The sequence below is a fragment of the Zootoca vivipara genome, chromosome 1, assembly GCF_965207765.1.
Source record: "Zootoca vivipara chromosome 1, rZooViv2.hap1.1, whole genome shotgun sequence".
In the NCBI taxonomy this organism is placed as follows: Eukaryota; Metazoa; Chordata; class Lepidosauria; order Squamata; family Lacertidae; genus Zootoca; species Zootoca vivipara.
This window is the reverse complement of record NC_142582.1, coordinates 91260005-91272242: the sequence shown is the minus strand read 5'-3', so window position 1 is coordinate 91272242 and position 12238 is coordinate 91260005. Positions and strand designations below refer to the sequence as shown.

Sequence of the window (12238 nt, the reverse complement as noted above, 5' to 3'; positions counted from 1 at the left end):
CAGTGGGGAGCCTTTTGACAAATTACTGCATTTCCGTTTCAGCTCCTTATCAGGGTTATCTATCTATCAATCAATCAATCCATCCATCCATCTATCTTTATTTATTATTTAACCTCTGGTATTTTTTTAGAATGGATTCCAAATATCATTGAATTTGTCCATGGCAAGTCTGTGTTTATGTGCAAGTTGTTCATATGTTGCAAGTTTATAAAAGTCTTCAATCCAATTGTAGAAGGGAGCCACATTTTTATTTTTCCAATTCATCAGCATCAGTCTTTTTGCTGCGGTAAGGGCACAGAGAGTCTACTTATATTGCCCTTTTGTAAGGTTCCATGTGCAGGGTAAAATGATATTTTGCTCTGTAAATGTAAGGTTGTTCTGTACAGTTCTGTTGATAATTTCAGTTAACGTCTGCCAAAAATCTTTCATTATAGGACAATGAAAAAACATGTTTTAGAGAAGCATTATCCCTATTGCATCTCCAACAGTTAGATACCTTAGATAGCTCTTTTTCAAGCAAACGTAATGGGGTCCAGTATATTCAAATATTACTCTGTTGCATCATTATTTATAACTAAAAGCAATTATCAACAACTTTCAAAGGCTGCCATGAAAAAGGAGGGCATAATATTCACTCTGACACTCAGAGATGGTCATTATCATCACCACTTTATACAGCACAATCAAACAACATGAAGGCCAGCAAGGTAAATGGTGCAAGTCAAGGCTAAAGGAAACCGTGGCGTTTTCACATAGCACGCAAAGAGGAAGGACTGTATTTTTGCAATGTTGTATCGGACAGCTACACAGCATGGTAACAGACTGAATATGATGGCCAAACGAAGTAAGCCTACCCCAAGGCTTTGTGACTGAGCAAAAGGGTAGATGGTGATGTTGTCAATGGACACTGAGCTTATACAAGGTCAGGATGGCTTAGAAGGAAAGGTGATGGGTATTGGGGGATGGCAAATTTGCATCTATGCAGAAATATTGGATAGTCTCTTGTGGATTATGGAGGTAGATCTGGATTTCAGCACGTTACCAGTGGTACCAAAAACGGTGGAATTTGATGAAATCACCCAAGGACAATGGAGAGACAGAGACAGAGAGAGATGTGGAGGCATGAAAAAAGATTCCTGAGAGATCCCAACTGAGCTGGGGCAGGTTGAGCAAAGCAAGAGCTCTCTGGAAATGCTGAATGAGTGATGGCAATCACGAGAGGCCCATATCTTAGTGGTAAATCGCATGCTATATTCCTAATTATAAACAACTGGAAGGGAGGGCGATTCTTTTACAAGCTTTGAACTGCTGCCAAGAAGCAAGAGAAGTCTGCCCACACAGAGCGTTCCTTTCAAGTTACTTGCCTTCATACAGAGCACCGTTTTGCTATGACCTTCAAGGGTTCGAAGCAACAAACCATTCCGGGCATCTCGCACACTGATTGTACAATCGTAGGATCCCACAATCAGCAACCTCCGTGCTCCTTCCTGAGCTGTGGCAAGACAACTGATTGCCCTAGGAGCATGGCACTCAAAGTTATCAAGCGGTTTGTTATTCTGGAAGAAGAAAAAACACCACACACACACAGTAGGAACACAGTCAATGTTTCCTTACTAATCCAACAACATACTAAGACAGAACTATCCAGAGAACACACTGGAAATGCCACAACACTTCAAATTTCCATTTTTATTTTAAAAAATCTCTGATGCCTTATTTGCTTTGAATTCTCTGTATGCTTTTATGGTGTGGATTTATCTAAGAAACAGAATTTTCTTAGCCGTCAGTCCTATCCACTGACCTTGGGAGTATGTTCCACAAAACTTAATGGGACTGAATTCTAAGTACAGGACTGCACTGTCAGAGTCTATGGACTCTTCCCATGGCTTGTTTTGCATGTGTGCTTGGTTTCTGCTTTACTTTTCCAGCCACAGAAGTCAAGTTGCAACAAGTTGCACTCAAAACCCTAGTTTTTGCCCTATTCGGCTTACCACGAGTACTGTTTCATAATTATGTTGCTAAGGCTGCTTATATACCGTAATTATTTTTAAACGTTTCAGAATAAAATGCTTCTCGGTAAAATGACTTTCAGAAATCAGTTTCAGAAATATGGTGCAAGGAAAATATATGAAGCCAGTGAAATTTACACACAGGCCGGATCTTAAGGACTGGTTCTCTTAGAAGCCAAACAATGCCATGGTTTAGTGCTAAATGAATGAACTTAGCCACTTCCTGGGCTTGTGACACCTCCACCCATCCATGATATTTTTGCATTCCCTGCAAGATTCAGTTTAAGGAACCCCTGAAATCTTTGCAAAGTCCCCAAATCTAGCACTGCTCATGTGAGTGGACAGCTATTTATGAGTGTAAATAACTCAACATCGGCACAGGTTCTAATGGAATATACCCCTTTCGTACTGACCTTTATACTGAAAGTGGCCACACTGCCATTAGCAAGTCCGGCATAAAGAATTCTCCATCTACTGTGCAGGCAGAGTATACGATCGTCCAATTTAATTTGATCCACAAGTTCCCTAGTCTGGTAGGAGGAAAACAACGGTTAGTATACAACTGATATTTTCACCATCATCTTTCAATAAGCGAACCTAAAGAATCTAGTTACAGGTAGGTAGCCGTGTTGGTCTGACGTAGTCGAAACAAAATAAAAAAATTCCTTCCAGCAGCACCTTAAAGACCAACTAAGTTTTTATTTTGGTATGAGCTTTCGTGTGCATGCACACTTCTTCAGATACACTGAAATACATTTCTATTTCAGTGTATCTGAAGAAGTGTGCATGCACATGAAAGCCCTATACCAAAATAAAAAACTTAGTTGGTCTTTAAGGTGCTGCTGGAAGGAATTTTTTGATTTTGTTTCGAAGCTAAAGAAGAATCCGAGAAACTAGCTTTGTTTATAAATCATTTTAGTTACGAGAGGCTCTTCCAGTTTGGAAGCAAAGAAACAAGCCTTTGGCTCATATGACACAAGGCTACAGGCCCTCACTCCAAACGGCCTTCTGGGGTCAGTGGATGAAGTAAAAACCTAAAATGTGAACTTAATTGCACAAATATTCCCGTTTTATGTGGAATTCTATATAACCTGGTTCACTAAAATGTGCACATTTCAGTCTTCTTTTAAGTTGTCTTCACATCTGTAACCCCCTCCTAAGATATAATCGGCTTGAGTGAACACTTACCTTGATGTTGTAACAATTTAAATTGTGGTCACTGGATCCCGAATAGAGCACTGCATTCTTCCCTGTTGTCTGAGTCACCAGGATGCAGTTCACTTTCGAGGTGTGCCCTTCAAAGACACCAACACACTTCCTGCTCTGTGAGAGGCAGAGAGTTACAAGGCTTAATTACTCAAATCATCATCATTATCATCATTTTATTTGTATGCCGCCTTTCCACAGTTGAAACTATGCTCAAGGCGGCTTACAACATGACAAGATTTACATAATTACAAACATAACAGAAGTCATAAACAATAAATAAAATACATCAAATAGTACACAACCTAATGGAAACAATTTCCATAAGATCTACAACAATAATATCAATAACAGCAACAAGCTCTCTCAACACCCTGTAAACAATACTCCACAGCCTCAGCTTTTGTAGCTGGAGTCAGTCAGCACTCCACTCTCCCAGGCCAGATGGAAAAGGGCCAGCAAGGCAAGGTGCAGGTCTTCCAGGGCTCACAGCCAATATGGTCTCGTTTAAAACAACACAGATAAAAATTAAAAACAATTTAAAAGAGGAGCCCTCTCTGCTGAGCAGCCACCGCAGTGTGAAGCCTGTCAAGCCCCGTCCCAAGCCAGGTGGAGAGAGGCAAGGGCGGGGCCCTAAGATAGCAAACTGGGGTACCACCCAACCACTGTGGCTTCCAAACCAATCACCTATTTCCTGCTTATGTGCATTTAGACTCGTGAAAAGAAGCATGTGGCAAGGGCACACAACAGCCGTGCACACAGACCTCCAAGTTGCACTTCCCTGGTTTGTATTCTCAAAAACACAGGTATTTGTAACATGCAGCCATTCAAGCTATTCAAACCCATTAACTGCGTGGCTTATCAGAGGCTGGTCCGAGAGATACGCATCTCAGACTGCTTTTCATTCTTCTGCTTTATGAAAGATGAATGTCATTGCTTCAGCCATGGAAGTTAACATGGAAAATGGAATTCAGTGTTCAGCTCTTTTGTCAGGCTCAACTTACTGACCCAGTGGATAACACCATGAAGCTGCTGTATGCTGCAACAGATCCAGCTCAATACTGTCTGCAATGACTGGCAGCAGCTCTCCAGAATTTCAGACACGACATTCCCTTCTAAATGCTCTGTCACTATGCTACTTATAGGAAGAAGAGTCCATATATTTTGTTGCACCGCATTAACAGTTTTGGATCTTAACTCACTGGCAAAACTTACCTTTCCCAAGGAGGAACCTAGGTATCACAAAATTTGCTAAAAGGTATACATTGCTAAAACAAACTTCTCACAGACTCCTTCCCCCATCTCAAATCTTGATGCCATTTTGCTCTGCTTTAGTTGTATTGATCTGATCTGAGCCATGCTCATTTCTCAATAGTTTCAGTGGCTGATTGTTGCTTCCATAGAGCTTGTGGGGGGAAAGCGACTGCAGACTCAGAAGGCAGCGAGACACTCCACAGCCAGCCTCCTTAGCCAGTCTACTTACCACCAAGTTATATGCATGGATGGTTTTGTCTGCTGAGCAGGTGTACAACAAATTCCCAAAAATCTGAATTGCATTCACTGAAGCTGAATGACCCTCAAAGGCCCCTTCCGTAGGTTCTTCCTCTTCGCCTGGCTCTGAGGAGACTTCTGTCAAATGCAATTGTCAAAGCCTTCCATTAACTAAACATACTGCTCATAACACCATGGTAAAAGAAAACTGAAAAAAGAAAGAAAGAAAACATCCACTCAAAACTACCAGGTGCTGACCCAATGAACAGTATCTCACTATAGCTAAACAAACAAACAGCAATAGAATAATAATATACCCCCCAAAACCCAACATACTGTAACTGTAATAAGCTCCTTGGCTGAAGAAATAAGAAAGGAAGTCAAGTTGTAAGCTAGGGTGGGTGAGGAAATCACAATATGAAATGAACTACCTCATAAGTATATCTAAACAAGTATTTGGCTTAAGAACACATTAGGAATAAGATGAGCTAGACTCTTGGCAAGATGGAGGCACTGTGGGTGAACAGTTCCTGTTTCTGAGAAACTGGTTAAACAAGCATGTTTTTAGCAGGCACCAAAAAGGATACAGTGGAGATGCCTGTTTGACATTATTTTCCCATTTTCCCCAACCACTGGCCATACTGACTGAAGCAGCGTATTAGCATTTGTTGTTGTCTGTGTTTAAGCAAGCTTTCTGGGTTTGGAGTCATGTTTGGGAACACAGATTATGCTATAGCACTCCATACTGCAAAGAGCTGCTCAGCTCTCTCCCACCTCCCCACAAAGCCCGTGTGCTTATTTTTCCATTAGAATATATATATATATATACCTGATGAGTTTTTTGATCCTCTTATTGAAGATATGGACGTTTGAGTCTCAGCCACACTACAGAAGATAGAGAATGTCATGGCTATTATAGAATGCTAACACAAAAGGACATTAATTTAAAATGCTTGGTTGCAAGGTCTTGTAGGGAAAATGTGTATAGGGAAAAGGAACATAGCTGATCACCAGGACAATGAAGCAGCAATCACAAAGCACTCTGTGACAATAAGTTTCCATTCTCTAATAATTATTTTTCAATTATTTAAATGTACTTCAGTATGGAAAATTTCCTGCAATCCCTTTTATGGTATTTATAAACCACTTCTCTGTCCGAAGGTTTCTGAGGCAATTTACAAACTCAAAATAGAGAGACTATAACATCACGAAGAGTACATCATAAACATATTTTTTTAAAAAACACAGTCGCTCATGGATACACAATCAATGTACACACAGAGAGTTGTGTCCAACAAAGTCACCCTGTTCGTGCAAGGACTTCTGCTTGCACCATGGAACTTCCCATTGCTTCTCCTCCTCCTCCCCCCCCCAAAAAAAACCTGCGCTGGAGGGTTGAAGGGGCCCTCAGCACAAATTCGGGGGCAAGGGGTGAGGGAGAGGAAGTTCTGTTGCACAAATGGGACAACGTCCCTGGATATAACACCCGTTTTCCAGCTTACCTTCTACCAATGCCATCCTTATAGCTTGTTCCAATCTCACTGGTAGAGCTCACTTCATCGTAGCCAGACCGAGACGCCTCTCTCAGAAGCTGCTCTGAGGAATTCAGCGCATCCCTCTTAGAAGGGCTGTCTGGTTTTTCATCCCCCGATTCTGATGAACTGATGGCAACCACTTCCAGGGGAGATTTGGGGACTTCCACAAATTCCAGAGACGTGTCACTCTCATTCTCGTCTTTCTTCCGCTTTCCTTCCCGAGCAGCCTCTGCATCCTCTTGCTTTGGAGGGGTGGACGTTGTAACTTTCCCCCCTCTGGTCCCCTTTACCATCTTGACTTTCCTTAAAGGCTTTGAGTCACTTACATCCTGCTCTGTATCACTGTTCTCAGGGACACGGGCTGCTCGCAGTGCTTTCTTCTTCTTCAGCTTCTTCTTTTTCTTGCTCATTTTGCTCCCCACGGAGACCAGTGCGGAAACCGCCATCTGCTCCATTGCCTGTCTGGGATCTTCATCCGCAGGCAGTTCAGAGGGAAAGGTTGGGCTCTGAAAGGAGCTACTGCACTGTTCCACAACGGTGTTGTCTGGTGGGATTTTGTTTTCTTCTGCCTTCTCTGCCAAGAGCGATGGTGAATAGCTGGAGGAAGACCTGGCCCTTTCCTTATCTGGAACAGGTTTCTGCATATCTTGGAAATCAATAAGTGCAGAAAAAGACATGGTAGCAGAGATAACTGGGTGCAGCAAAGGTTGTTGGCTCATATTCCCTGAAGAAGATAAAATAGCCCTTTTCACTTTGACATGGCCAATTAGGCATTTGTGAATCCTAGCCTTAGTCTTATGTGGCTTTAAGTGGTAACTTACAGAGCATCCCAGATGTACAAACTATTAATCAACATGGTCGCCTCCATATAAACACCTTGATAGCTTGGGTAATCTAGTGTCAAACACTGGATTGCAACCAGAAAGACTTTGGGTTGCAACCTCTTTCTGTGAGAACTTGCAAGGTCTTGCTCTCTAACCTACACCTGCATCAGGGATGAGGAATCTGCAGCCTTCTAGATGCTGATGGCCAGGCACCCCTGATCATTGGCCATGTGAGAGTGCCACAGTTCCCCATCCCTGAACCACTCTATAGGATTGTTCCAAGGATGCAAATAAGAAGTATACTTTGGAGATGAGAAGCCAATAGGCCTCTTGACAGACCACATGCGCAGTTTTGTGCACCACTGGCATGTCTCTGGGCTGACTGGGAAATTCTGGGGCACACACATAGATAATAATAAAGGCTGGGTCCAGGTGGGCGGGATACAAATAATAAATTATTAATTATTATTATTATTATTATTATTATTCTACTATGAGGGGGTATTGGTTTTGTTTGTTACTATGTTAAGTATTTTCCATTCCAAACTGCCCTGTGATCCTTGGATGAAGGGCGGTATAGAAATTAAACAAACAAACAATATTAATAGACAGAATTATCACCTGCAGAAGACAACATACCATTCTGAAACAGAGCCTCTGCCTGTGGAGAACATGGATACCTCTGTTCAGGAATATTCATGCTCTCTTCTCGAAGCTTTGGAGATGCAGGTTCTTGCTTGATTTGAACAGATGAATCTGGGATTGTGATGGCTCCAATGGCACCAGTGGTTTGGAATGTAGGTGGAGTGCTTGCATGGACAGGAGCTGCCAAAGGAACTGCAGGTATCTGGGCAGAGAGGTGTGAAGCAGCTTCCAAAAGAGGAACAAGACCACCTGGATTAGCAATTAGATCCTGTGTTGGCGGAAGTTTGTTATTTCTTTTTTCATTTGAGCCACTGGGTTGAAGTTGCTGCAGCTGTTCGGAAGGTTCATAGGTTTCTAAGGAGACAACATGGATGCATTTCACATTAAAATCTCTTAAGCAAACAAGGCTTATGAGGGACAAGCTCTGCCCTGAATTCCCCCAAATCCAAGTTCACATATAACAGTAATCCAGGTTTCATTTTAACCATGGTCTGCTCAACAAGCCACAAGTAGTCCTATAGATAAACAAAACAAAAAAAAAACCCTATGGCTCGTTGCTTCAAAGCTTGGTTCGTTTTCCCCACTGCTCTTGTCTTTGTAACTCGGCGAGCATATAGGTGAGCCCAATGAATTATGGTTAAGCATGACTGCTGAGTTCAGGCATAATGCCAAGCCATAGCTGAAACAAGTCATGGTTTGTAATTCAACAATAAACAATGGCTTCATGGCTGTTGACATAAAAAATAGGGGCTGCTCTCCTAACCTCTTCACCCACTCTCGTGTTAACTGATACTCATACTCTATGATCAGTGAGCCGTCTCTTATTCCACTATTTATTTTCCTTGACTGTCAGTACCTCAAAGAATTCAAAGCACTCAGGGACCTTACATACCCATGCCTTGAGTAAATGCTACGCTGATAAAACAACCCCTGTGTTGCAAATTAAAGTCAAAATGCTGAGAAAAGGAGGCAACACGTCGACCAGTTCTTGGGCAAAAAGTAACTGTTTTAATCTGTGACAGTGATCCAGGGTAATCATCTGTTTCGGTTAATGCTTCTTCAGTTTTATAACTAAAATAAATCAAATAAATATAAGTCAATAATCATGTCATACATACTATAAATCATACACTATAATCAGGTCAATAGCCGGCATGGACACGAATCTATACAGTCCATATTATTTTCACAATGCAAAAATACAGGAAGATACAGCAATAAGACAATAAAACAAACATACAACATACCTAGTACTTGCGTGTACTCTGCGGAACAGGGGTCATACTCATATGTAACCCCTGCTACCTGATGCAAGGAATAAAGAGCTTAATATACAGTAGCACCACAGGTCACACCCTAGTCAACCAAGGCTAATGAAATTTTAAAGTAACATGCACCTCAAGATCCTGAAAGTAATCTAATTAAATAAAACAACTCAAATCAAACTCAGAGTTCAATCCTTCTGGATGGGGCGTTTTAAACATGAAAATAAACTGTGATTCTTTCTGTCTCATTTAGCACTCCCCTTCCTCCTATTGACCCACAAGACAGTGTACAGCAAGTCCGAGTCTGAATGATTGTTTGCTAAAAAATGCTCAACCAGGGGTGCTTCCAGGACTGCATTCCTGATGCGGGATCGGTGTTCATTTTTTAGCAAACAATCATTCAGACTCGGACTTGCTGTACACTGTCTTGTGGGTCAATAGGAGGAAGGGGAGTGCTAAACGAGATTATGTCAGATTATTAAGACAGAAAGAATCACAGTTTATTTTCATGTTTAAAACGCTCCATCCAGAAGGATTGAACTCTTGAGTTTGATTTGAGTTGTTTTATTTAATTAGATTACTTTCAGGATCTTGAGGTGCATGTTACTTTAAAATTCCATTAGCCTTGGTTGACTAGGGTGTGACCTGTGGTGCTACTGTATATTAAGCTCTTTATTCCTTGCATCAGGTAGCAGGGGTTACATATGAGTATGACCCCTGTTCCGCAGAGTACACGCAAGTACTAGGTATGTTGTATGTTTGTTTTATTGTCTTATTGCTGTATCTTCCTGTATTTTTGCATTGTGAAAATAATATGGACTGTATAGATTCGTGTCCATGCCGGCTATTGACCTGATTATAGTGTATGATTTATAGTATGTATGACATGATTATTGACTTACCCTGTTTCTCATATTTTAAGACATACCCATAAAATAAGCCATAGCAGGATTTCTAAGCATTCAAGGAATATAAGACATACCCCGAAAATAAGACATAGTGATAGGCACAGCAGCAATGCCAGCCGCGGCAGGAGGAGAAGGAAAAAAATAAGACATCCCTTGAAAATAAGCCATAGTGTGTTTTTTTGAGGAAAAAATAAATATAAGACATGTCTTATAATATGAGAAACACGGTATATTTATTTTAGTTATAAAACTGAAGAAGCATTAACCGAAACAGATGATTATCCTGGATCACTGTCAAAGATTAAAACAGTTACTTTTTGAGTAAATGCTACAGCAGGGGCCTGAGGATCCCCAGAGGTTGTTTGACTACAACTCTCGCCACCCCTGACCGTTGATCACACTGGCTGAGACTGATGGGATGTGTAGTCCAACAATATCTGCAGAGCCACCCCGGCATTACAGCATCCACCAAATCCTCCTTTCCTTTGAAGTATCTGAAGGTATCTGAAGAAGTGTGCATGCACACGAAAGCTCATACCAAAATATAAACTTAGTTGGTCTTTAAGGTGCTACTGAAGGAATTTTTTTATTTTCCTCCTTTCCTTTGTTTTTACTTTAACTACTATTTGGAGAGACTCGTTATGGTGGAGTTTTAGAATCTCTGTCTTGAATAATTCAAAGGTCCAAACTACAAGAGAAAATACGTTCTGACTATAGACACTTGGGACAGTTTCTGCTGCTATATTCCATGGACCCAGCTGCTCACCAGCCTCTCTGCCTGAACTGCCAAGAGGTGGTCTCAGATTATCATCACGATTCTGCATTACTACTGGGAACCTGAGTAACTTTAATAAATATGGACTCCCAAAGCAATGCGAGGTCTGCTTCAAGTACCTTGCAATCCCTGCAGGATCTGAATTCTTTGGCTTCTCAAAGTGCCCATTTCCACCGATATCTAGGAGACAAGAGAGATTCAAGTCAGGTCCATCAAGAGACATCCTTCTGAAATCATCGGAGTTACAGCTGATGGCCTTCGAAACGTCAAAGTACCTGCTGTTTCAGTACAAGCAGCCGTTGGACTTCAATATAAGCTGCCTGCAGAGCAGCTCGAGCTGGCACAAGGCTTCCATCCACACAGTGCAAGGACTTGCTCAATTCTTCTTCCCTCAGAGAAATAGACAACAACTGGTCTACCTGTGAACGCTCTGCAAGAGAAAGTAAGTTTCAAGATATGACACAGCCTGCTGCTACTTTTAGGACATTCAGAAGGTATGTGACAAACGTCCGCTTTCTGAGATGCAGTTCATTAGAGTAAGTTGCCACATTTCTTCCTAGTGAAAGCAGACTGGAAGAGATGAGGTATCGAGCACAGTATTAAATTTGTACTTCTGTTTGATGAGCTTGGCATAGTTCACAAGTAATGGTCAGTCTTCCTTTATCAGCACAAGGAAGGCACCATTCATGGGAAACCTATGCAACAGAGTTTGGCCTCCAGGGCGGAGAACAAAAACCACCAGAATTTGTTTGGTGGGCCTCCTAAAACATTTATTTATTTTACTTTATACAATATTTTTATTACTTTTCATTGTAACAAACATTATATTTAAACATTAATAAGAAAAAGTTTAAAAAGGAAAGTCATAAAAACTTCATAATACTGTTTATACATTCAATAAAATATCCAAAAGTGGGATTTCTCCAATCCCTTGACTTTCCTCTACCCGCTCCCATGGTTCAGTTATTGCATGATTCCTTTATGCATGCCCAAGTTATATTGTCCATCTAATTATATCCAATTCTTTCTTTTATCATAATAATGCAAATGTTTCTTAGAATCCTGCTGATGTATCAACTTGCATACAATGCTTTGATTGATATAATAAAAACTTCCCATTCGTTTTTAAATTTGTTATTATCCCGATTTCTGAGTTTCTCTCTTAATTTAGCCATTTCCACATATTCCATTAACTTAATTTGCCAATATTTTTTGTGGGGATCCTTTCCTCTTTCCACCACTTGGCTATCAATACTCATGCAGCTGTCATCACATACATAATGAGATTTTATTATTTTTATTTTTATTATTTGGTATCTCCTTTCCTATAATTCGTAATAAAAAGGCTTCAGGCTTTTTTAAAAAAGTTATTTTAAACAGTTTTTTCAATTAATTATATATCATTTCCCAAAGGTTTTTTATAATTTTACATTGCCACCACATATGATAAACCGTACCTTCTACTTCTTTACATTTCCAGCATTTATTTTCTCTTGATTTGTACATTTGTGCTAATTTAACTGGTGTTAAATACCACCTATACATCATGTTCATATAATTTTCTTTTATCAATGTACAAG

At 40.6% G+C, this 12238-nt stretch overlaps 1 protein-coding gene across 8 annotated transcripts in view; it reads right to left on the bottom strand.

Annotated features, from left to right (window-relative positions):
* The window catches only part of ZNF106 (zinc finger protein 106), a 44830-nt gene that overhangs the window by 8705 nt on the left and 23887 nt on the right, over window positions 1-12238 (bottom strand). For 5 of the 8 annotated variants that reach the window (XM_060273652.2, XM_088670214.1, XM_035112263.3 and 2 more), the window contains exons 8-16: window positions 10934-11088; window positions 10778-10838; window positions 7705-8064; window positions 6209-6965; window positions 5536-5591; window positions 4699-4844; window positions 3198-3332; window positions 2423-2539; window positions 1365-1556 (exon numbers count right to left, since the gene is read on the bottom strand). In XM_060273652.2, coding sequence (XP_060129635.1) covers window positions 1365-1556; window positions 2423-2539; window positions 3198-3332; window positions 4699-4844; window positions 5536-5591; window positions 6209-6965; window positions 7705-8064; window positions 10778-10838; window positions 10934-11088 — 1979 coding nt within the window. Of the gene's footprint in view, window positions 1-1364; window positions 1557-2422; window positions 2540-3197; window positions 3333-4698; window positions 4915-5535; window positions 5592-6208; window positions 6966-7704; window positions 8065-10777; window positions 10839-10933; window positions 11089-12238 lie in introns of all 8 variants that reach the window. The other 3 variants (XR_015950165.1, XR_015950168.1, XM_035112244.3) reach the window with 3 other exon arrangements.